Raw genomic sequence first — 24,086 nt, forward strand, 5'->3', positions numbered from 1 at the left:
ATTGAGTTGTTACTGATTTAAGGATCGGAGAAACAAGGCCAATCCATTGGCATGTTCTGCAAAGACAAAAAGAAAGACTTGTGCTTTTGCCTTTAGTTCTATAAATTTAGCCAATGTAGCTTTCACCTTCTACTAACAAGTGGGTACAGATGATGGACGCACCTGACGATTTATAAACAAATTTATCAGCTTCAGGTTGTCTAATACTCATTTAGAGAGATTACTCTAATCATCAAAAACCATGGTTCAGACTTGTGATTAAGATTTGTAATTTAGTTGATTGCCAGTTAATATTATATCAGTACTCTATTGGTGATTTTACCATTTTTGAGTTAGAAACAATGTCCTTGATGAACTGAAACAGTGAGGCAAGTGTAAAAGGCAAAAGAAGAAAGTAGAAGTAGCATACATCATGACTTTCCAATGTGTGAGATATTTATTCTGTGTTTTGTGCTTTTGAAGAATATGATAACCATCGCCTTGCAGATTGAATCACAAGCACAGACAGAGCAAGCATGTGACTTCAGATGTTTATCATAAACTTTAAAAAAATTTTTTGTTCTTCCTGTTTCTTCTGCAATTAATACAAGTTAAAGCATTTGTGCAAGGACTACAAGCACACATTCCATAGAGACGCCAATTCATTTTGCAGGCACCTGATCCAATCAAATATTGCAAGGCAGGAATCAGCTAAATTATGTGGTAATTAATTAAAATGTTAGCAAACCAAGATCTAGTCCTGTGAAACGTGATCAATTACCCTCAAAATACTTGAATTATGTACCCAATGAACTAATGAAGGGTTGTAACTTGTAAATCCAACCAACAAAATGATTTGATTTTAGACAATACAAGACATGTATGAGATTGGCAATGAGTAGAAGATTATCTCATGTGCCAAGAAAAAGTGAAAAACAAAGTGAAAGGAGAGGACTTATCCTTTATCAGTTGGTTCATGAATCATGATAGGAACAGAAAGTTTTGCCTTCAAATGGGGACCATTTGCAATTAACCAATGCAACAAGACCTGCTTGCAAAGCAAAGATTCAATTGTTTCTTTTCACTATTTTTGTGCAATATTAATTAAGTATCCATGTTCCAGTCATTTTCTTGGATTGAAGATATCCATCTAATTTTCGAACCAGAAGGTGGTATTTTTTTTTTTTTTCCATGCATGCATGATTATGAGAATGAAATTTGAATTTGATTAGTGACTTTGTAAAATATCTGATAAAACTTAACTGTTGCTGACTTATATAAGCAACGTTTCCCTCTAATTTGAGACCTGCCTCTTCTTGTAGAATGACAGAATTCCATATCCTTGTTTTGGTATTAATTTTGAGCTTGATGAATTGAACATTAATTATTTTCCTAAAAATATATATAGACAGAAATTTGGTTGAAATGATCAATCCAAAGTGTTGTCCGGATAATCACATCCAGTTCATACAAAATTTAGGTGAATGTGTCACATACCTAACTTGGATTAACCAAATTTAGAACTTGCAAATTGCTAGTTAATTAGGCTAATCACAGGAAGTCAAATAACTGCGTGATTATAAGAATGGAGATGGACTCTACACAAGTAAATTCATCCAATGTGAAATTCTTAGGTGAATCAGATTCACCTAATGTATAATAATAGTATTTCTTATGTTTAGGAAAAGGTTTTGAATTAAGATAGTAGTGTTATAAATGACAAAATTAATGGGCAATAGTGATACAATAAGCAAACTTGAAAGATAGTTTTTTTACATGTGATAAGATAGAGGAGATAGAAATGCGAACTAAGTGTCACATTAGATTATCCACGTCAACATTTACTGAGAAACTAGACATTGGAAGTAAAAGGGATTTTATTATGTAAAATTTAAAAGTAGAGGGAATTTTAAATTATATTTTTAAATTGAGAGACTACAGTGTTATAATTGTATAAGTTCAAGGACTTTTGTTAAACTTTATTCTTAATTAATAGCTTTTGCCATGCAAATATTAAGAAATAAAATCCAAATAAAAAAATTTTTTTAGTAGGAAATTTAAACAAAATTGAATAGTTATTGATATTGTATCTTAACATTTTGAAAATTTGAATTCTCAAGACTTCATTATGATCCATGTGGTTTTTCATTAAGGATATTCATATGTAATATGACTTGCAGTTAATTTTAAATTAAACAAAAAAAATTTTGAGAGTAAACAAATTTGAAATGTTGCAATTTGAGATTAATTTGTCTTGACTATATTAAAAATTAATTACATATCATAAATACTAATGTAATAATTTGAATAGCTCTCTTTTTATTTAAAATTTTTTAGGAGCAGATAATAATAAATTTTTTTTTTTTATTTGATTTCAACTACAAGAAATTTAATTTGAATTGACAAACCAAAGTCGTACATACACTTAATTTATATATATTCTCTTTAATAATTTAAAATAACATTTAGTTCCACTTTATAGCAAAAAAAAAAAAAGAAAAATTATAGAAAAAGGGAAAAAATAATAATTTCATTATTTTATCAGAAGGAAAAAGAATTAAGAAAAAAATAAAAAAAATTAAAAATCTAATTCCCTGTTTTGTAAGAAGGGAAAGGGAAAAAAACAATTATAAAGATTTATGTGAAAAATGCTTAAAAATTATTTTGAGTCATTTTATTTTTCCATTCAAACTAAATGCAAGTAATTTTTTTTCCTTTAGTTATTTTTAAATATAGTCATATTTATTTTATATGAGTGTAATAATAAAAATATAATAATTTTTCTTCCTTTTTTTCATTAAAATATAAAAAAATTAATAAATCACTTCATTTCATTTCCTTTCATTTCTCTCTATATATACATAAAAAATATAAAAAAAATAATAATTTTCTTAAAGATTTTACTTTTCTTATAATTTTCACACACTTTTTTTTTTCTTCTTCAGCTTTCCCTTCCATAAAACATACCCTTATAGTAACAATATATACTACTGTTTTTTAATTTACCTATGTATAAGTTCAATCATATTCTCTCTCTCTATATATAATTAGGTTATGATAACAAAATAAAGAATTATATTTATAAATGGATGAAAACTAAAAATTCCACACAACTTAGATATGATAGTAAGATTGTGCACCATCTTTTATAAGAATTGACAAGGCCAGACTCACTGTCAAATGAAGTGCGACATTTACTACTTCCATAAAAAGATTGTCGGTAATGAATCTTTTTGTTTTCTTTTTTTTTTTAAAAAAAAAAAAGAAATAACAGAAGCAGCATATATTTTTAATTTTTAAATGCTTAATTAAATAAATTTTAATTTTTTATATATTTAATTTTTATTAAAATTTAAATTCAAAATATTATAATTTTAAAAATGACTATAATATTATTGAGTTAATGCCACTAAATTAAAGCTTATTGATATCAAATCAATTTTATTAAGATTTTGTATGTGTAATTTTTTGCAGCGAAGCTAAAGGTTCCCTGAATGAGGCACATTTGGTGGATGGTAACGCCTAGCTAGCTCCCAATAAAATGAGATAATTGCATAAGTATATTTGTATTCTTTATTCTTTATCATCTCTTCTAAAACTACATAATCTACCAACTTTTTTTTCTTCTCCACTTTTATTTTCTTTTTGTCCTCTTATTCTCTGGGTATTGCAGAGTTCTAATGTAACAATCCAAAAATTTTAAATTATAAATAAAATAAAAAGGAAAATTTATATTATTAATATAATAGGATTTATTTGAATTGATTTTTAAATAAAGAAAGATAATAATAATAAAAAAATTAATTAAAGTTAATTTAGTAAATGAGAATAAAATAATTAAATTTTCCTAGATTATATTTATTTTTATCTGTCACGACCCAACCTATGGGCCGGACCGGCACTAGGACCTGGGCCGGACTAAAGCCCCCGAGGCCCGTAGTAAACCTAACTATTCCTTAACTCAACTCTAAGGCCTATTTGGGCCCAATTTCAAGAAATCAACCGGACAGAGTCCGGCCATAAAATGGACCTTTCAACGGGGAGTTTTTGACTCACCCGACCTGTAAACACAATAAATAATCAATTGGGGAGCTCAGCTCACCATCCACACACTCAAATGTCATAAAATATAAATGAGAGCTTAGCTCCCTCATCCAATCCATCAAACATGCATAAAATAATAAGTTTACAGGTCCAAATTGACAATTTATATTACAGACCCAAATTAGATAAATACTTCTAACACATGCGGAAATTCTAGGAGTTAATAAAATTACACAAATATTAATAAACAACCTGCGAAGGAGAAAAGCAGGTTAACCACAATAAAATCCTCCTGTAGCCTGAAAAATAATGAACAGGAGTGAGCGTTCAACTCAGAGAGTAAAATATCAATTTTAACCATAATCTTTATAACTATCTAAAACTAATGCACCCTGTAGAGTGAAATGCAACATCAGCAATAATTTCACATCATAACAGCAAAAAGGTAATTTGGAGCACTCACACACCCAGTAATATCAATCATAATATATGGGAGCTGATCCCCTATACAGCTCTCTTAAATCCAACCTGGTGCCAGCGAAGAACTCAAGCCGGACTTTCGCTTAATAAACCAAATCGGGGTCCCAGCGAAGAACTCAAGCCGTGACTACCCCCGAAGGATCGGGTCCCAGCGAAGATCTCAAGCCGTGACTACCCGTCCTATCCATAGTCCACACCACATCACACGCACGCCAACGCACGCACACTGCTCCAAATTACCACAACAACATCCATGGCACTTTAACAGTTATGAATGCAACATAAATCGTGCCTAGAGTTTAACTACATAAATATATGCATATAAGTGATGCATGGACATACTTGAACATATAATAATATCGAAATTACAATTAAAATTAATATTTTACTCACAGACTTGACAGTAGTTACTGTGGCGACTGGGCGGAGGAAGAAGGCTATCCTGGCTCACTTGACAATTACATTACAATTATTTAATACAAATGACTCAATACAAATCAAGAAAAGACCAAATACGTCCTAAGCCGTGCCGAAAATCCGGCAGAGTCTCCCCTATACCTAGGACCTACCCAACCTGCAAAAGGACTCAAAACACACTTCTATATTCACAACCCATATATCCACAACTCAATCACATCACACAGCCCCTCCTGGGCCCATCAAATCAGTCATCCATCACAATATGTAAAATTTCAATTTAGTCCTCATAATTGATCATTTTTGCAAAAACTGCCCAAACAAGCTTTAAAAATTCTAAAACTTTGCCCCATGGTCCTTAGCAATATTACTAAGCTATTGCAAAAAGAATAATAGTTTTCTGGGCTACCACGAATATTTTATGGATTTTTAATCCTATTTAAGTACTAGAAAATTACGAAAAAGCAAGGTTGGGGTTTACCTTTGCCGATTTCGACTCCGGGGACGCACTCGGGACGTCTGACAATGGTGGGGTAGCTAAAAACTCGATTCAATTCGGAGACTTTTTCCGGTAGTCGGTCTGCCTGGCCAGAAATTCACAGACCCGGACAACTGTCGAATTTCTGCGAATTGAAGATACCTACACGAAGCCCACAACACGGGGGTTAGTACATAAATTTTATGGAATTTTCGAAGCTCATTTAATGCTCGGAAAAATACTGAAAAGTTCTGTGGGACTCACCGAAAAATGGTATCAGAAAAATTCGAAATTTATATCGCCGCGAAGCTCTCGACGAGTGGAGCGCTCTGGTACTCTCGGTTTTCTCGTGGGGTTCACGGTTTGCGAGAAATCTAGCCCAAAAGTCAAAATGGGCTAAAACTTCCCGGGCAAAAATTGGACAAACCGCTCTACGGATTTCGGTGTTCTTGTTGTTTATGGAAAGCTTTCGACGAGTAGATGGATTTAGACACAAGACCCGATCCGATTGGTGGCCGGATAGGCCGAATTTCGGCCGGGAAGGCAGCGGCCACTGCGGCGTTGCGTCGCGTCGCTCAGTGCCTTTTTGGCGTTCGGCGGCGGCCGTGGTGAGGCGGTGGGGAGGCGGCGATGGGCTGGGGTGGCAAGAGAGGCGGCGGCGTGGCAAGGGGAGGAGGTAGGAGAGAGAAAACGGGAGAGAAGGAGAAGAAGAAAAACGCGCGAGGGAGAGGAAGAAAAAGGAAGAAGAAGGGCCGGTCCGATTCGACCAGTCCGATCCGGTCCAGTTCGATTCGACTGGTTCGATTCAGAATATAAAATTTTGAATTTTTACTCTATCTTGGGACCGAAAACGAGGTCCAAAAATTCCGAAAAAATTTCAAAAAACTCAGAAAAATTCGTAGACTCCAAATATATTTTTAGTTTTGCCACGTGGTTTTTAAATTAATTTTTAAAAATCATCAAGGTTTATATTTTCTAGAAATCAAACCCGATTTCGAAAATCCAAAAAATTTCAAATAATTTCCTTTTAATTTAAATAAAATTAAAACATCAATAGTTACCCAAAAATAATAAATTTAAAAATTAGGGGTGTTACATTCTTCCCCCCTTATAGAAAATTCGTTCTCGAATTTTACACAAGACAGAATAAAGTACATGATTACACATTGAACAGATAAGGGTACTTGCTACGCATGTTCCGTTCTGACTCCCAGGTGCACTCTTCCACTGACTGGCTCCTCCACAAAACCTTCACCATAGGGATCTGTTTTGATCTTAGCTGTCTCACTTGGTAGTCCACTATGGCTACAGGTTGCTCCTCAAATGTCAAGTTCTCCTGTAGCTCTATTACATCCGGCTGTAGTACATGAGAAGGATCGGGAATGTATTTCCTGAGCATGGAGATGTGAAACACGGGATGAACGTGAGAAAGGTTGGGTGGTAGTTCCAACCGGTAGGCAACTGCTCCAACTCTATCAGTAACCTCAAAAGGTCCAATATACCGAGGTGCCAACTTGCCCTTCTTTCCAAATCTCATAACTCCCTTCATCGGAGAAACTTTCAGGAATACATAGTCACCTACTGCAAACTCTACATCCCTCCATCTAGGGTCTGCATAACTCTTCTGCCTACTGAAAGCTGCTTTCAATCGTTCCCTGATTAAAGGAACTATCTCCGAAGTGTATTGCACTAGGTCTACATCATGCACCTTCGCTTCTCCCATTTCCGTCCAACACAGAGGAGACCTACACTTTCTTCCATATAGTGCCTCATAGGGTGCCATCCCTATGCTGGAATGGTAACTGTTGTTGTAGGCAAACTCCACCAAAGCTAGCTGATCATCCCATTGACCTCCAAAATCCAAAACACTCATGCGAAGCATGTCTTCCATTGTTTGGATTGTCCTTTCGGACTGTCCGTTTGTCTGAGGGTGGAAAGCCGTACTGAAGTTCAACTGTGTGCCAAGTGCCTCCTGCAACTTTCTCCAAAACCGAGAAGTGAACTGGGGACCTCTGTCAGATACTATGGAAGTAGGAACTCCATGTAATCTGACTATTTCTCGAATATAGAGTCGGGCGTACTGTGCTACAGAATATGTAGTCTTCACAGGCAAGAAATGAGATGATTTAGTCAGGCGGTCTACAATTACCCATATCGAATCATATCCTCGCGTGGTACGAGGCAACCCAGTCACAAAATTTATAGTAATCATTTCCCATTTCCATTCTGGGATAGGGAGCTCTTGTAGCTTCCTTACGGTCTCTGATGTTCAAACTTCACCTTCTGACAAGTCAAGCACTTGGACATAAAATCTGCTATGTCTCTCTTCATGCCATTCCACCAATAGCTATCTTTCACATCATGGTACATCTTGGTGGAGCCTGGGTGGACATTGTACAGTGTATAGTGTGCCTCTCGCATGATTTCATCTCTGAGATTGTCCACATCGGGCACACATATCCTAGAACCTTGCACTAGGGCGCCATCATTGGCAAATCCAAACTCTCCACCTTCACCTTGCTGTACTCTTTCTATGATCTTCATCAATTGTTGGTCTCTGTGCTGGGAAACTCTGACCCTATCTCGTAAGTCTAGCCTCACTGAAAAATGAGCCAATAATACCCCCTCATCTGATAGATCTAGGATTAAACCTTGATCCATCAACTCATGTACTTCCTGAATTAACGGTCTCTTCTCTGCTGAAATGTGCACCAAACTGCCAGAAGATTTTCTGCTCAAAGCATCTGCTACTACATTGGCCTTCCCAGGGTGCTACTGGATGGTGCAGTCATAGTCCTTTAGAAGCTCCATCCATCTCCTCTGTCTCAAGTTTAAATCCCTCTGTTGGAAGATGTACTTCAAACTCTTGTGGTCGGTGTATATCTCGCACACTTCACCATACAGGTAGTGTCTCCAGATTTTTAGTGCAAAGACTACATCCGCCATTTTCAAATCATGGGTGGGGTAGTTCTGTTCATGCTTCTTCAGCTGCCTTGAAGCATAAGCCACTACTTTTCCATTCTGCATCAAAACACACCCTAGGCCAACTCTGGAGGCGTCACAATACACGGTATATCCTTCACCACTCATCGGTAGTGTCAACACAGGGGCGGTGGTTAGACACTCTTTAAGTGTCTGGAAACTCTTCTCACAGTCATCTGTCCACATGAATAGAACATTCTTCCGAGTTAACTTAGTTAGGGGAGCCGCTATCCTAGAAAAATCTTGCACAAAACGCCTATAGTAGCCAGCTAGACCCAGAAAACTTCACACCTTAGTGACTGTTGTAGGCCTAAGCCAATCAGTTATAGCTTCAATTTTCTTGGGATCCACTTAAATGCCGTCACTAGAAACCACGTGTCCCAAGAATGAGATGCTTTCTAGCCAAAATTCATATTTTGAAAATTTGGCATATAGCTGGTGCTCCCTCAAAGTCTGCAACACCATCCTCAAGTGCCACATGTGCTCTTCCTCAGTCCGAGAGTATACCAAAATGTCATCTATGAATACGATGACAAAACGGTCCAAAAATGGCTTGAACACCCTGTTCATCAAGTCCATGAAGGCTGCTGGTGCATTAGTGAGTCCAAAAGACATCACCAAGAACTCATAATGACCATATCTTATCCTGAATGCCGTTTTGGACACATCCTCATTCCTAATTCTCAACTGATGGTAGCCTGATCGCAGATCTATCTTGGAAAAGAATCTAGCCCCTTGGAGCTGATCAAACAGATCATCGATCCGAGGAAGTGGATACTTGTTCTTCACAGTCACCCTGTTCAGCTGTCGATAGTCAATACACAACCTCAATGACCCATCCTTCTTTCTCACAAATAGAACAGGAGCGCCCCAGGGTGAAGTGCTCGGACGTATGAAACCCTTGTCCAAAAGCTCCTGTAGTTGCTCCTTTAACTCTTTCAATTCTGCTGGTGCCATCCTGTAAGGCGGCATTGATATGGGGTTCGTACTCGGCACAACATCAATGCAAAACTCTATTTCCCTTCCTGGTGGCAATCCTGGAAGCTCCTCAGGGAAGACATCAATGAATTCTCTGACAACAGGAACATTTTCCATGTTGACACCTTCTACAGATGTATCTCTCACTAATGCCAAATACCATTGACATCCACGCCTCAACATTTTTCTAGCATTAATTGCTGACACCAAATTATATGGAGCTACGCTCCTGTCACCATCAAAGCTAAACTCTTCCATACCAGGCATGTGGAAATACACCTTTTTGTTCATGCAGTCTAAAGTGGCATAATGAGTTGCCAACCAATCCATCCCCAAAATTACATCAAAATCCATTACTGGTAGAGGAACCAAGTCTGCTGGGAGGATCTTTCCATCCACTACTACTGGGCTACCCAGAAAAATTATATCTACATCTATGTTTTCACTAAGCGGGGTAGCTATAGACAAAGGGCATTCTAAAGTTGTAGGGTTTCTACCCAATCTCATGGTAAACACAGGGGAGACAAATGAGTGCGTAGCACCCGAATCTATCAAAACACGAGCCTCATAGGAACAGACTAGAAGAATACCTGCCACAACTACATTGGAAGCCTGAGCATTCTGATGGGTCAGGGTGAAAACCCGAGCTTGACCCCTACCCAGAGTGGCAAAACCCTGATACTGACTTCTACCTCCTGATCTGCCTCCAAATCCACGTCCCCCTTGTCCTCGGCCCTGTTGTATGGCCCACTGCCATCTTTGCCGAAGCACCCGGATACAACTGATGAGGAACATTTGCAACAGAACCCTGTGACCCCATCTGTGGCTCGCTGAACGTGGGGCATTCCCTAACAAAGTGACCTGGTTGGCCACACCTGAAGCATACTCCTGAACCCATCATACAAGGTCCTGAATATCCTCTTCCACACTGTGCACAAGGTGCCAAGGAGGATCCTAAACCAGACCTAGAACTGTTGTACCCCGAACTGTGATCATTGCTGGATCCGTACCCTGGCCTGAACCCTCGAGGTTTGTGTCTAAAACCACTCTTCTTGTTCCTACTTTTTCATCTGTAATTACTCTGGCCACCACTATCCGGAGTACCCATGTGGGGAACACCTGAAGAACCCTCTGCTCTGTTTTTCTTTGCTCTTCCTCTGTCATCTACAGCATAGCTAATCTCAATCTGTCTGGCTCGATCAACCACCACATCAAAAGACTGATCAGATATCATGGCCAGGTTTGCATACCTCCTGTCAAGTCCCTTTAGGAACCTCTTCACCTTCATAGTTTCTGTAGCTACTGCTGTAGGGGCATACTTGCTCAGTTCTAGAAATTCTGTAGCATATTCATCTATAGGCCTGCCATTCTATCTTAAGGCCTCAAAGGCCCACTGCTTCTGATCTCTGAAGCTTTCTGGCACAAACCGATTGATGAACAGTTCCACAAACTGAGTCCATGACAAACCCTCCATCCGAGGTAATATGTAGTCATTCATCCATTGTCTAGGCATAGGCCCCATGACATGCTGCATACACTCTATAAGTCTTCTATCAGTCAACTGCAACTCTGTTCCTGCCTGTCTGTAGGAATCCAAAAACCGATATGCATCGTCTGACACATTATAAGTACCAGGCACCAATTTCTTAAAATTGATTATCTGTTTGTAAGGTTCCCCTCTTGGTGTGGTGGACTGCTGCTGCTGTGGAGGGTGGACCATATACTGCGCCATCATATCGATGGTTCTCTACAACCCAGCTAGAGTAGCTGCCATGGGGTCCATGGGACCCTGTGCCATAAAAGACTGATCCTGAACTGGTGGCAACTGCTCTTCTACTTGAGCAGCTCTAGGCCTCCTACCCCGCCTCCTCGGGGCAGGCGCCTCATCCTGTGCTGACACCTCGTCAGGCACATCTGGTTCTGGTGCAGTGGCAGCTCTCCTACTTCTACGCATTTTTCTGAAATTCAGCAGCATTAGCCCACAAAATTCAAAACAACGTGTTACACAGCTCTATAGACTCATATTTATACATAATTATATGAAGCAGAAACTAGAAGCAAAGATGATAATGCAAGACGAATGTGGACCCTATTTTCCGCATGTGACTCCTAGTAGATTCTTCCCAACACTTTAGACAAACATTCCCTAAGAATCTAGAGCCTAAGCTCTGATACCACATTTGTCATGACCCAACCTATGGGCCGGACCGGCACTAGGACCTGAACCAGCCTAAAGCCCCCGAGACCCGTAGTAAGCCTAACTATTCCTTAACCCAACTCTAAGGCCCATTTGGGCCTAATTTCAAGAAATCAAGCGGACAGAGTCCGGCCATAAAATGGACCTTTCAACGGGGAGTTTTTGACTCACCCGACCTGTAAACACAATACATAATCAATTGGGGAGCTCAGCTCACCCTCCACACACTTAAATGTCATAAAATATAAATGGGAGCTCAGCTCCCTCATCCAATCCATCAAACATGCATAAAATAATAAGTTTACAGGTTCGAATTGACAATTTATATTACAGACCCAAATCAGATAAATACTTCTAACACATACGAAAATTCTAGGAGTTAATAAAATTACATAAATATTAATAAACAACCTGCGAAGGAGAAAAGCAGGTTAACCACAATAAAATCCTCCTGTAGCCTGAAAAATAATGAACAGGAGTGAGCGTTCGACTCAGAGAGTAAAACATTAATTTTAACCATAATCTCTATAACTATCTAAAACTAATGCACCCTGTAGAGTGAAATGCAACATCAGCAATAATTTCACATATAACAGCAAAAAGGTAATTAGGAGCACTCACACACCTAGTAATATCAATCATAATATATGGGGAACTGATCCCCTATACAGCTCTCTTAAATCCAACCTGGTGCCAGCGAAGAACTCAAGCCGGACTTTCGCTTAATAAACCAAATCGGGGTCCCAGCGAAGAACTCAAGCCGTGACTACCCCTGAAGGATCGGGTCCCAGCGAAGATCTCAAGCCGTGACTACTCGTCCTATCCATAGTCCACACCACATCACACGCACGCCAACGCACGCACACTGCTCCAAATTACCACAACAACATCCATGGCACTTTAACAGTTATGAATGCAACATAAATCGTGCCTAGAGTTTAACTACATAAATATATGCATGTAAGTGATGCGTGGGCATGCTTGAACATATAATAATATCGAAATTACAATTAAAATTAATATTTTACTCACAGACTTGACAGCAATTACTGTGGCGGCTGGGCGGAGGAAGAAGGCTGTCCCGGCTCACCTGACAATTACATTACAATTATTTAATACAAATGACTCAATACAAATCAAGAAAAGACCAAATACGTCCTAAGTCGTGCCGAAAATTCGTCAGAATCTCCCCTATACCTAGGACCTACCCAACCTGCAAAAGGGCTCAAAACACACTTCTATATTCACAACCCATATATACATAACTCAATCACATCACACAGCCCCTCCTGGGCCCATCAAATCAGTCATCCATCACAATATGTAAAATTTCAATTTAGTCCTCATAATTGATCATTTTTGCAAAAACTGCCCAAACAAGTTTTAAAAATTCTAAAACTTTGCCCCGCGGTTCTTAGCAATATTACTAAGCTATTGCAAAAAGAATAATAATTTTCTGGGCTACCACGAATATTTTATGGATTTCTAATCCTATTTAAGTACTAGAAAATTATGAAATAGCAAGGTTGGGGTTTACCTTTGCCGATTCCGACTCCGAGGATGCACTCGGGACGTCTGACAATGGTGGGGTAGCCAAAACCTCGATTCAATTTCCGGTAGCCGGTCTGTCTGGCCAGAAATTCACAGACCCGGACAACTGTCGAATTTCCGTGAATTGAAGATACCTACAGGAAGCCCACAACACGGGGGTTAGTACATAAATTTTACAGAATTTTCTAAGCTCATTTAATGCTCGAAAAAACACTGCGAAGTTCCATGGGACCCACTGAAAAACGGTGTCAGAAAAATTCGAAATTTATATCGCCGCGAAGCTCTCAATGAGTGGAGCGCTCTAGTACTTTCAGTTTTCTCGTGGGATTCACGGTTTGCGAGAAATCTAGCCCAAAAGTCAAAATGGGTTAAAACTTTCCAGGCAAAAATTGGACAAACCGCTCGACAGATTTCGGTGTTCTTGGTGTCTACGAAAAGCTCTCGACGAGTAGATGGATTTAGACACAAGACCCGATCCGATTGGTGACCGGATCGGCCGGGAAGACGAAGCGGCAAGCTTGCACATTGCCGCCGCCTTTTTCGACATTCCAGCGGCGGCATGAGTCAAGCGCTGGGAGGCGCTGGCGGGTCAGCGGCAGGAGGTCGCATGGCAAGGGGAGGAGGGAGGAGAGAGAAAACGGGAGAGAAGGAGAAGAAGAAAAACGCGCGCGGGAGAGGAAGAAAAAGGAAGAAGAAGGGCCGGTCCGATTCGACCGGTCCGATCCGGTCCAGTTCGATTCAGCCGATTTGATTCAGAATATAAAATTTTGAATTTTTACTTTGCCTTGGGACCGAAAACGAGGTCCAAAAATTCTGAAAAAAATTCTAGAAAACTCAGAAAAATTCGTAGACTCCAAATATATTTTTAGTTTTGTCACGTGATCTTTAAATTAATTTTTAAAAATCATCAAAGTTTATATTTTCGGGAAATCAAACCCAATTTTTTAAATCCAAAAAATTTCAAATAATTTCATTTTAATTTAAATAAAATTAAAACATTAATATTTATCCAAAAATAATAAATTTAAAAATTAGGGGTGTTACATTATCATTACTAGAGTTTTATTAAACTTTAACATAATAAAATAATTTTGGATCTAATCGTAAACCTCTAAGAAGTTGAGGGACTAATACTGTAATTAGAAGTTAAAAAAAAAAACCCAAAACGCAGTGCACAGCCCCCCCCCCCCCCTCCCTCACTCTCCTTTCTCCTCAACTCTCTCTTCCTCCTTCCCATTTTTCTTCTTGCCGGCAAGAGATCCGCTGCCGGTGACTACCCTAGTGGCTTCAACGTGTCTGAGCGACCACCAGTGGACAGGAAATGGTGACGAAAGAAAGCGGTGGCTACGAGAATTGAAGAGAGAGAGAGAGAGAGCAACGGCGATGACTTCCAAGGCCATTTTTGATAGCCTACAGGCATGGGAGGGGTGGTGCTCGACTCCTGGGACCACGGGCTTCCCATCCCGACCAGCGGTGCTCCGTTCCATGGAGGTTTCCGGTGAGTTTCAAAGAGAGAGAAAGAGGAGAGAGAAAATTTTGGGCAGTGGCTTTACAGCCACTTTTCTGGCGATCCGACCGTCGGATCAGAAATCCGAGGCCACTGATGGACTCAGGACGACGAGATCTTCGAGATAGGATTGACCCCTCTCCGATCGGACACCATTTGAAAAAGGCGATAATCGGACGGTCTAGATCGCTTGGTGAGATTTTTGAACTTTTTCGATTTCCAAAATTTAAAAGTAATTTTATGATAATTATTAACAAAATTTGAACTTAATTTAGGTATGATCGGATCGAAGATAGCTTACCGGCATTGGGACTGCATTTTTAGCTAGATTCGGCTGCCCGATAGCCTGTCTCAGAATGTGGTCAATATTATAGTCAATCCTAGCATTTTTGGACATTCTGAACACTTTCTAGGTGTCAGATTTGTCATAAGTAAACCCAAACTCTAAGCTACTCAATTTTTACCTCATACTAGATTTAGAATAAAATTCATAAAATATTCGTGGATGATCAGAAAATTTTAATTCCTTTTGCAATAGCCTTATAATATTATTAAGGACCGCAGGGCAAAATTTTAGAATTTTTAGAGCTCGTTTGGGTAGTTTTTGCAAAAGGGCTAGTTATAGAGGCTAAATTATAATTTTTCAAATTGTGGTTGTTGACTGTTTGGGTGGGCCTAGGAGGGGCCTTATAATGTGACTGAGTTGTGATTGTATGATTGGCGGATATAAAAGTGTATTTTGAAGCCTTTTGCAGGTTGGGTAGATTCTAGGTATAGGAGAGATTCTGCCAAATTTTCGGCACAAATTAGGATGTGTTTACCTCTTTAAAAATTATTTTTATTTGAATTATCACTAATAAATTCACAATAAAATTATGTAGGTAATCAGGATCAACTATTTTCCTTCACCCAACCTCTACAGTTGTCTCTGGTGTACTGTGAGTAAAATATTAATTTAATAGTAATTTCGATATTATTATATGTTCAAGCATGCCCATGCTTCACTTATAAATATGTATCTATGTAGTTAAACGTTAGGCACATTTTATATTGCATTCATAATTGTTGAAGTGCCATAGATGTTGTTTGTGGTAATTTAGAGCAGTGTGTGTGCGTGGCGTGCGTGTGGTATGGTATTGGATATGGACATGACGGGTAGACACGGCTTGAGAGACACTTGCTGGGACCTAGTCCTTCAGGGTAGACACGGCTTGAGAGACACTCACTAGGACCCCGCATTTGGTTTATTAAGCGAAAATCTGGCTTGAGAGATACTCACTGGCAGAGGTTAGATTAAGAGGGCTGTATAGGGGATCAGCTCCCATATATGTAATTGCTTGACAGTGTTGGGTGTGTGAGTGCTCCAAATTGCCTTTTTGCTGTTATGATATGAAAATTATGACGATGTTGCATTTCACTCCACAGGGTGCATTAGCTTTAGATAGTTATAGAGATTATGATTAAAATTGGTATTTTACTCTCTGAGTCGAATGCTCACTCCTGTTCACCATATTTTTCCAAGCTACAGGAGGAGACCTTTTTCAGAATAACCTGTTCCTTTCCTCGCAGGTTATGAAAAAAAAAATTACTTAACTATATTATTATTATTATTATCTAAATTTGTAATTTAGAACTCCGCATGTACTAGTAGTAGCATTAATCCTGTCAGGGATTGCATAAATTTAAGTTTTTGTATTAACAAATTAAAAATTTTTATGAGTTTTAAATAGTTTGTAAATGATGTAATAGGGTTGAATTGGGCTCTTCTAATTTTAGTTTCTGATAATTACTGGGTTAAGTTGGCCCGAAATAAAATTATAACAGTTTAATTTAAATTATTTTATATGCATATTGGGCTTAAATTGTGGGTCTGGACATGGGTTTGAGAACAATAAGGCTTACTATGGGCCTTGAGGGCTTTATGCCGGCCCAGGTCCTAGTGCCGGTCTGACCCATAAGTTGGGTCGTGACATCTAATTAATTGAGTCCATAAAAATATGAAAAACATTATATATATATATATATATATATATATATATATATATATATATATATATATATATATATATATATATATATATATATATATATATATATATATACTCTTACTTTGTGAACTAAATAAACTAAATCTTGTATTTATAAAAATTATACTAATTTATTCATGTATCTTCTTATTCTTCTGTATTTGACTATAATAAGTTTATTTTCTTTTAAATTGAGGTAAAGACTAATTATTAGATATATTAGGAGTACTAAAAAATAGTGCTCTATCTCTCATAAAAAAATGGACCTAAAGTGAAAGAAAACGGAGGCCATCTCCTGGGGCATTGTGGCGAATCCGCTGGTGAACAAGGAGCACCACACTCGAATGAACGACATTCCCGATATGGCATGCCACTGCCTGGAGGAATGCAGTCTGATACATCCAATGTCTCTATAACACGGTAGGCATGTTTGAAAGCACTCATCTTTGTTTGTACAATCGCCACCTACGACACTTAGATAGAAGCAGCCATCTCCCTATGCTTTGCCTCTAGCACGCATGCATACATTACATTTCGTGCAAAGAATTATATAATCGAAGATAAATAAAATATTGTTTACTTATCGGGAAGTAATTTAATTGTCCTATAGATTATGATTATGCGGGCAAGCTAGATATTGAGTATGTCACCTGAAATTGTGCAACACCTTATTCAATAATAACAAAATAATAAATAAGTAAAAAGTAAGAAAAAAAAAACAAAACAAAAACAAATCTTCTACATAAAGGAACCAATCAACATTTCGGGTGTTTAAAAACCAAAACAAAGAAGGGAGTTTGAGCATAGCAAGGGACTTCCTTTGGTCAAATCCAACCATTTCTTCTTACTTTTCTTTCTTTTAAGATTAAATTCTTGCCCTTTACATCCTCCTTCCTCTTCCCCAACATATTTTTTCAGACAAGAAGTCCTTAGTGACAATGTTGATGAAATCATGGTAAGTTTGCTCTCCTAACAAGCTCTTGGGTATAATGGGAGATTAAACCACCCTTGGTACAAGGGTAAGTCCAAGTTCTTGATTTTGGTTTATGATCATCTAGTTGGTGTAGTAAGAATTAAATTTAATTTCAATTAAAGAATATAACCCATAAATGAATAAATTTAGGGATGAATGGTCAAACTATTAGTGGTTTGGTAATTGTTGAGTATATTAAAATTTAAATAGAAATATGCAAGAAATTTAGCATGTTGTGTAAATAAGAAATAGAGTTAAATATTATATCTCTAGTATTATTGGAGGCTATAAGTTAGTGCAAAATTTCAAGTGTTATTAGAAATAAGAAATTTTGTGAGTGGAGTGGTGGATTTGACAAAGCTGGAAGATATTATGGAAATATTAGAATTTGTTTTGGGAATTAATATGGCTTCTGAGCGCTCATTAGAGCTGTTTCAATTTTGAGAAACATTCAATTTATGTTGGAATGCTGTTGGATTTCTTTAAAAATTTTGGAACATAAATCATGCATTTTTATATTCTACAATTTCAACCTAGGATTTAAATTCATTTCTTGATACACTTTTATTTTCTTTAACTTTAGGAGAGGATTCAGCTTTTGTAATAGATACTAGGGGTGCTCCAACGGTCTAGGCTTCGGTCTGTCTTCAGTACAAGTGAGTGGATAAATATATATATAACACTGGTATTTCATTAAATGAAAATTATTTGTACTATTTCTAATTATGTAAATGGGAGCAGAGAATGATAATTTTATGATTTATTATTAAATTAAATAAGATTTATAATTACAGCTGAATAAATGGCCGAATACAGTTAATATATATGCCGAATAGATATCACCTTGATAACAGGTGATTTATTTTTAGCTCAGCTCATATTTATACTATCTTTGGGACAACACTTGATATATATATAACCTTTGGGGCGTATATCTAGTGGTTGCCCCTTGGGGGTAGCTCTGCACATGCATATAACCAATATTTTTATCGCTCTTAGGTTATTTTTGTGTCATTATAAAGCCCAAGATACCAGCATTGCTCTCAGTCTGCCAAAGTTTATTATTGCGTATGAGATGCCAGCATTATCTACAAGAAGTATATCGTGAGTGTATAAGAATATTATAGATTTTATGATTTTAATATATTTATTTCAGCAATATTGTTATAGCATGAATTTTATTTTAGCTCAGATACATAATTTATATTAATGATATTTATTTAGCTAAACTATTCAAACATAATAAAATTGGTACTATTAAGTACCAAAACATTATCTGTTTCCCTTTGTTATTTATTTATCTGCTCATTGAGTAGTTGTACTTACCTTTTAATTTTTAATATTTCAAATCCTTTTTACTGATTCAACCACTAGCAGCTTCTCTTTTAGTATTGTCCTCTATTTCACTTCACCAGCTGTGGAGTTTAGTGGAGGTCGAGCCAATATATTTTTTGTGTATATTTATTTGTTTAGATTACTGCACATATGTATAGGTAGCTAGAGGTTCTGGACTGTACATATTTTCTTTTAATATATATATTTGTGTATTTAAATAGTTTGATGGGCATGGAGCCATGTTTTGTACACTAGATGTATTTTTAATAGGTTTCATATGTTCTTTTAACTATAAATTTGGGGAAAACTCTATTAGTTTTTCAGGTTACATCAGTTTCTAAGGGTTTGTTTGGATGGGGTGAGGGAAGGATAAGTAATGGAAGGATAAGTAATGGAAGGATAAGAAAGGGTAAGAAATGAGAAGGGTAAGGAGGGTTATAATAAAAAAAATATCTCATGTTTGAGAAGGGGTAAACTAATGAAAATGTGAGAAGAGATAATGTATGCTGTTTATGTTTAGAAAGAGGCGAAGGAATGATAAATTTAAGGCATGTATAAATAGAAATATTTATAACTCTTATCTCTCTCTCCTTACCGCTCCTTACACCTCAAATTAGGGTGTAAAAAAATTGAGATTTGAGGGGTAAGAGAGGATAAGGCTTACCCTTACTTACCTTTATCCTCCATTGGCTCACCTCTTCCCAAACAGGGGTAAAATAGTTACTTATCCCTCCTCACCTTTGTTTACCCCTCCCTCACTCTCATCCAAATAGACCTTATAAAGGTTAAGAACAAGTGTGACAAATTACACTCTGATTTTTCGAATCAAACGATTGTGGAAACTGACTCTATTGTACACAGCTTCGTCAATCTCATGAATAATAAGTAATCAAAGACAAGTTAACTGAAATTAAATGCTTTGATTGCTTAAAATGAAAGTACAAAACTTGAAATTAAATGTAAGAGCTTTGAAAAAATAAAAATTGATAAAATGAAATAAAAAAACTACTAGAGTTTGATTGAATTGTTGTTGTTTGATATGTTGAGAGCTCTTGACGTTGTTCTGGCTTTTATAACTCCTTAAATTGCCATCTTCACGTTCTACAATTATTTAACGGTTACCATCCCACTCTCCTATAACCACTTGAAACTACTAAATAACTCATTTATCTTCAACTAACCAACAAATAACTTCCCAGATATTTAATAATTATTTCAAGTCATAATTAATTAAATTAATAAAATAAAATTAATTAAATTAATTTTTAAATTTAAAAATAATAAATAAATATATAAATAAATTATTTTGATGTAAACAAATACTAACCTGAGATAATTATAGAAAGAGGGTGAGTAGCAAGTAGGTGGAAGAAGGAAACGTAGCCATGGCAGTATAAAATGGTGGCGAAGATTAGAATTGAAGTCCCTGGGATGGCCCTACAGTGAGCTCTTTTTAAGGGAGAAATCAGGATAGAAAGATCAAAATCATGGTGCGACAGGTCATATAGGTGTTTAATGATGTATTATAATTAATTAATTAATAGCATTTGCCTTGCAAAGATTTATTTTAAAAAATAAAATTAAAATAAAATTGAATAGCTTTAGAAATAGTAATCCATGTTGATATTTATCTTAATATGGAAATTGAAATTTTCTCAATATTTCTTTATGTGGCATTTCATATTTATGATAAGGATATACGCATATGTGATATAGTTAATTTTAAATTAAATTAAAAATTATTTATTTTTTAAAATATTCAATATTAAAATACTTATCACATCCTTTTAAGAAATAGTAATCCTATTAGGAAATGGTAATCCGATAATAACCTTAATTATATATTTGACTCCCAAAAATCTCTCAAATCTCCATAAAATCTCACATTAATATTCATACCCCAAGAACCCTAATCCCACCCCTTTTACAATTAATTCCCATTACTGAAGATAAAACCCTAATATTAGAGCTTTCATTTGTCATCATAAAACCCTAATTAAAACCCTACGATTCTCGCAACATTTTTCAACATCTAATCCCTAACATATTCCCTCACTTATTGTCAATGTCTTTCACACGCTCTCGTGTTGTTCGGTCGTCTAGTCAGGGAGAGATTGGGCTGTTCAACCATACTCTGCCGATCGAGTCTCCGGTGTCTTTCTCTGAGAAGAAAGGCCCTGCTCCCATCACTACCTCAAAGACGGTTAAAGAGTATTCTCAGCCTCCAGTATCGGCAGAGAAGCAGCAGACTCGCCACTGTATATTCACGTTGGGATCGCCTGAGAGGGAGAATAACGATGCACGGCCGAAGAACAAGAAGCCTGATAATGGGTTTGGAGAGTTTCTCAAAGCTTGTTTCTTGTGCAAGAAGAAACTCCTTCAGGACAAGGATATTTACATGTATGGGTGAGTCTTCTTATCCTTTGTCCTTTCCTCTCTTTTAAAATAAGATTCAACAACGTGAATTAATTTTAAAAATAAAAGGGAGAGGATAAACTAAGATCTTTATTTTATGTTTAAAGGTGGTTTGAGGTTTAATATATAGAAAAGGGACTAAATTTGCATGCATGATAATATTGACTTATAATCACCAAAAAAATTTTCTGCCATCAAACAGTAATATATTACAGAAGAAGAAAAAGGATTTCATAGTTTATTAATTGTTTCACTGACTCTATACCTTTTCTTTTCTACATGGTTTTTCAAATTTTCAATATCAGCTAATTTATATGCGGTTTTGTAAGCTGTTCCAATGTTCTTGAGGTTACCTGTTAGTTCTTTAGTGTATGGACACAGATTTGGAGTATAGTCTATGGACACAGATTTGGAGTATTCTTCCCTGACGTGATTTTCCCTTCTTTCCCTTGAGACCCTCTAACATATTATCATAATTCCCCAGAATCTGTCGAAACTGTATCTTTTGAAATTCATTTGTTTATTTGCCTTAAACATGCTTTTCTTTCATTGATGCAGTCACCTAGGTGCATTTTGCTCACCTGAATGCCGAGAATATCGGATGGATTTGGATGGGTTTGATCAAGAAATTGCTAAAGAAACATCAGCAAGGTTGGAAACAGCATTAGGAGGAAAGTTCTACACCAAAGAAGTGCGGAAGCTGGGGTTTCGCTGTTAAGTAGTTTTAAAGTAATACGGACTGAAAGTCCAATGTTAGCTGCAGAAGTGCATAGCTGTAATGTCTTTGCTTCTAGCTTTTACTTTTGTTTACCAAAAGGGCTGTGTGACACTATTTTTCCTCAAAGTTGATATGTAAATTTTCAATTTGTTGTTTTACATTACCGACACTTGGATTCTTTTAGACTCTTCAAGGAGGGATTGTACTCAATTGCAAAATCCAACAGAATTTTTTTTTGTTCATTTAATTTCAGCATGTTATTTGCAAGTTTGTCGATCCTCTTCTAGAAATTCCAAGGTTTTTCATTTGCATGTGCACAATGAGCCTATGCAACTCTGGCTTTAAAAGAAAGGAGGTGGTACTACCTTTGTGAAAAATCTATTTAAAACTAAGAATCTTAACGCTCCTTTTTTGCTTGCCAAATATCTGAAAAAAGCTAGTTGACAGAGTGAGTTGTTACTGATTTAAGGATCAGAGAAACAAGGCCAATCCATTAGCATGTTCTGCAAAGACAAAAAGAAAGACTCGTGCTTTTGCCTTTAGTTCTATAAATTTGGCCAATGTAGCTTTTACCTTCCACTAACAAATGGGTACAGACGATGTACGCATCTCAAGTTTTATAAACATATTTATCAGCTTCAGGTTGTCTAATACTCATTTAGAGAGATTATTCTAATCATGAAAAACCATGGTTCAGACTTGTGATTAAGATTTGTAATTTAGTTGATTGCCAGTTAATGCTATATCAGTACTCTATTGGTGATTTTACCATTTTTGAGCTAAAAACAACGTCCTTGATGAACTGAAACAGAGAGGCAAGTGTAAAAGGCAAAAGAAGAAAGTAGAAGTAGCATACATCATGAGATCATGATTTTCCAATGTGTGAGATATGTATTCCGTGTTTTGTGCTTTTGAAGAAAATGATCACCATGGCCTCGCAGATAAAGAAGAGAGAAGAATGCCCCCTTTTCAGTGAATCACAAGCACGGACAGAGCGGGCATGGGACTTCAGATGTTTATCATAAACTTTAAAACTTTTTTACGTCCCTCCTGTTTCTTCTGCAATTAGTTACAGATGCCAATTCATTTTGCAGGCACCTGATTAAATCAAATATTGCAAGGCAGGAATGGGCTGAATTATGTGGTAATTAATTAAAATGTTAGCAAACCAAGATTTAGTCCTGTGAAACGTGATCAATTATCTAACAAAATACTTGAATTTTGCACCTAATGAACTAATGAAGGGTTGTAACTTGTAAATCCAACCAACAAAAGGATTTGATTTTAGACAATACAAGGCATCTATGAAATTGTCAATGAGTAAAAGATTATCTCACGTGCCAAGAAAAAGTAAAAACAAAATGAAAGGAGAGGACCTATCCTTCATCAGTTCATGAATCATGACAGGAACGTGACAGAAAGTTTGGCCTTCAAATGGGGACCATTTGCAGTGAACCAATGCAACAAGACCTGCTCGTAAAGCAAAGATTCAATTGTTTCTTTTTACTAGTTTTGTGCAGTATTAATAATCCATGTTCCTTTCATTTTCTGAGAAATGTTGTTGCTTTTGTTGGATAGAAGATATCCATATAGTTTCGTACCAGAAGATGGGATTTTTTTTTTCCATGCATGCATGATTATGAGAATGAAATTTGAATTTGATTGTTGACTTTGTGAAATATCTGATAAAACTTCATTGCTGCTGACTTCTATAAGCAATGTTTCCCTATAATTTGAGAACTGCCTCTTCTTGTAGAATGACAGAATTCCATATCCTTGTTTTGGTATTAATTTTGAGCTTAATGAATTGAAGATTAATTATTTTCCTAACAATATTTATAGACAGAAATTTTGTCACACCCAAGTTCTGCTAAACGTGACTAACATGACCAAAAACCAAAATTTCAATATTTCTGCTATAATTTAACTATTTGAACACATAATAATAATATAATAATAATAATAATAATATTATTATTATTATTATAGAAAACATAAGAATAAA

At 36.6% G+C, this 24,086-nt stretch overlaps 1 protein-coding gene across 1 annotated transcript; it reads left to right on the plus strand.

The window, feature by feature from the left end:
- Positions 1–20,838: 20,838 nt before the first annotated feature.
- On the plus strand, positions 20,839–22,285 carry LOC110673286 (uncharacterized). Its single transcript, XM_021836363.2, has 2 exons — positions 20,839–21,354; positions 21,922–22,285. The coding sequence occupies exons 1-2, from the start codon at positions 21,014–21,016 to the stop codon at positions 22,079–22,081; spliced, it is 501 nt and encodes a 166-aa protein (XP_021692055.1). The 5' UTR covers positions 20,839–21,013; the 3' UTR covers positions 22,082–22,285.
- The last annotated feature ends 1,801 nt before the right edge of the window (positions 22,286–24,086 follow it).

The sequence above is a fragment of the Hevea brasiliensis genome, chromosome 4 (assembly GCF_030052815.1).
Source record: "Hevea brasiliensis isolate MT/VB/25A 57/8 chromosome 4, ASM3005281v1, whole genome shotgun sequence".
In the NCBI taxonomy this organism is placed as follows: Eukaryota; Viridiplantae; Streptophyta; class Magnoliopsida; order Malpighiales; family Euphorbiaceae; genus Hevea; species Hevea brasiliensis.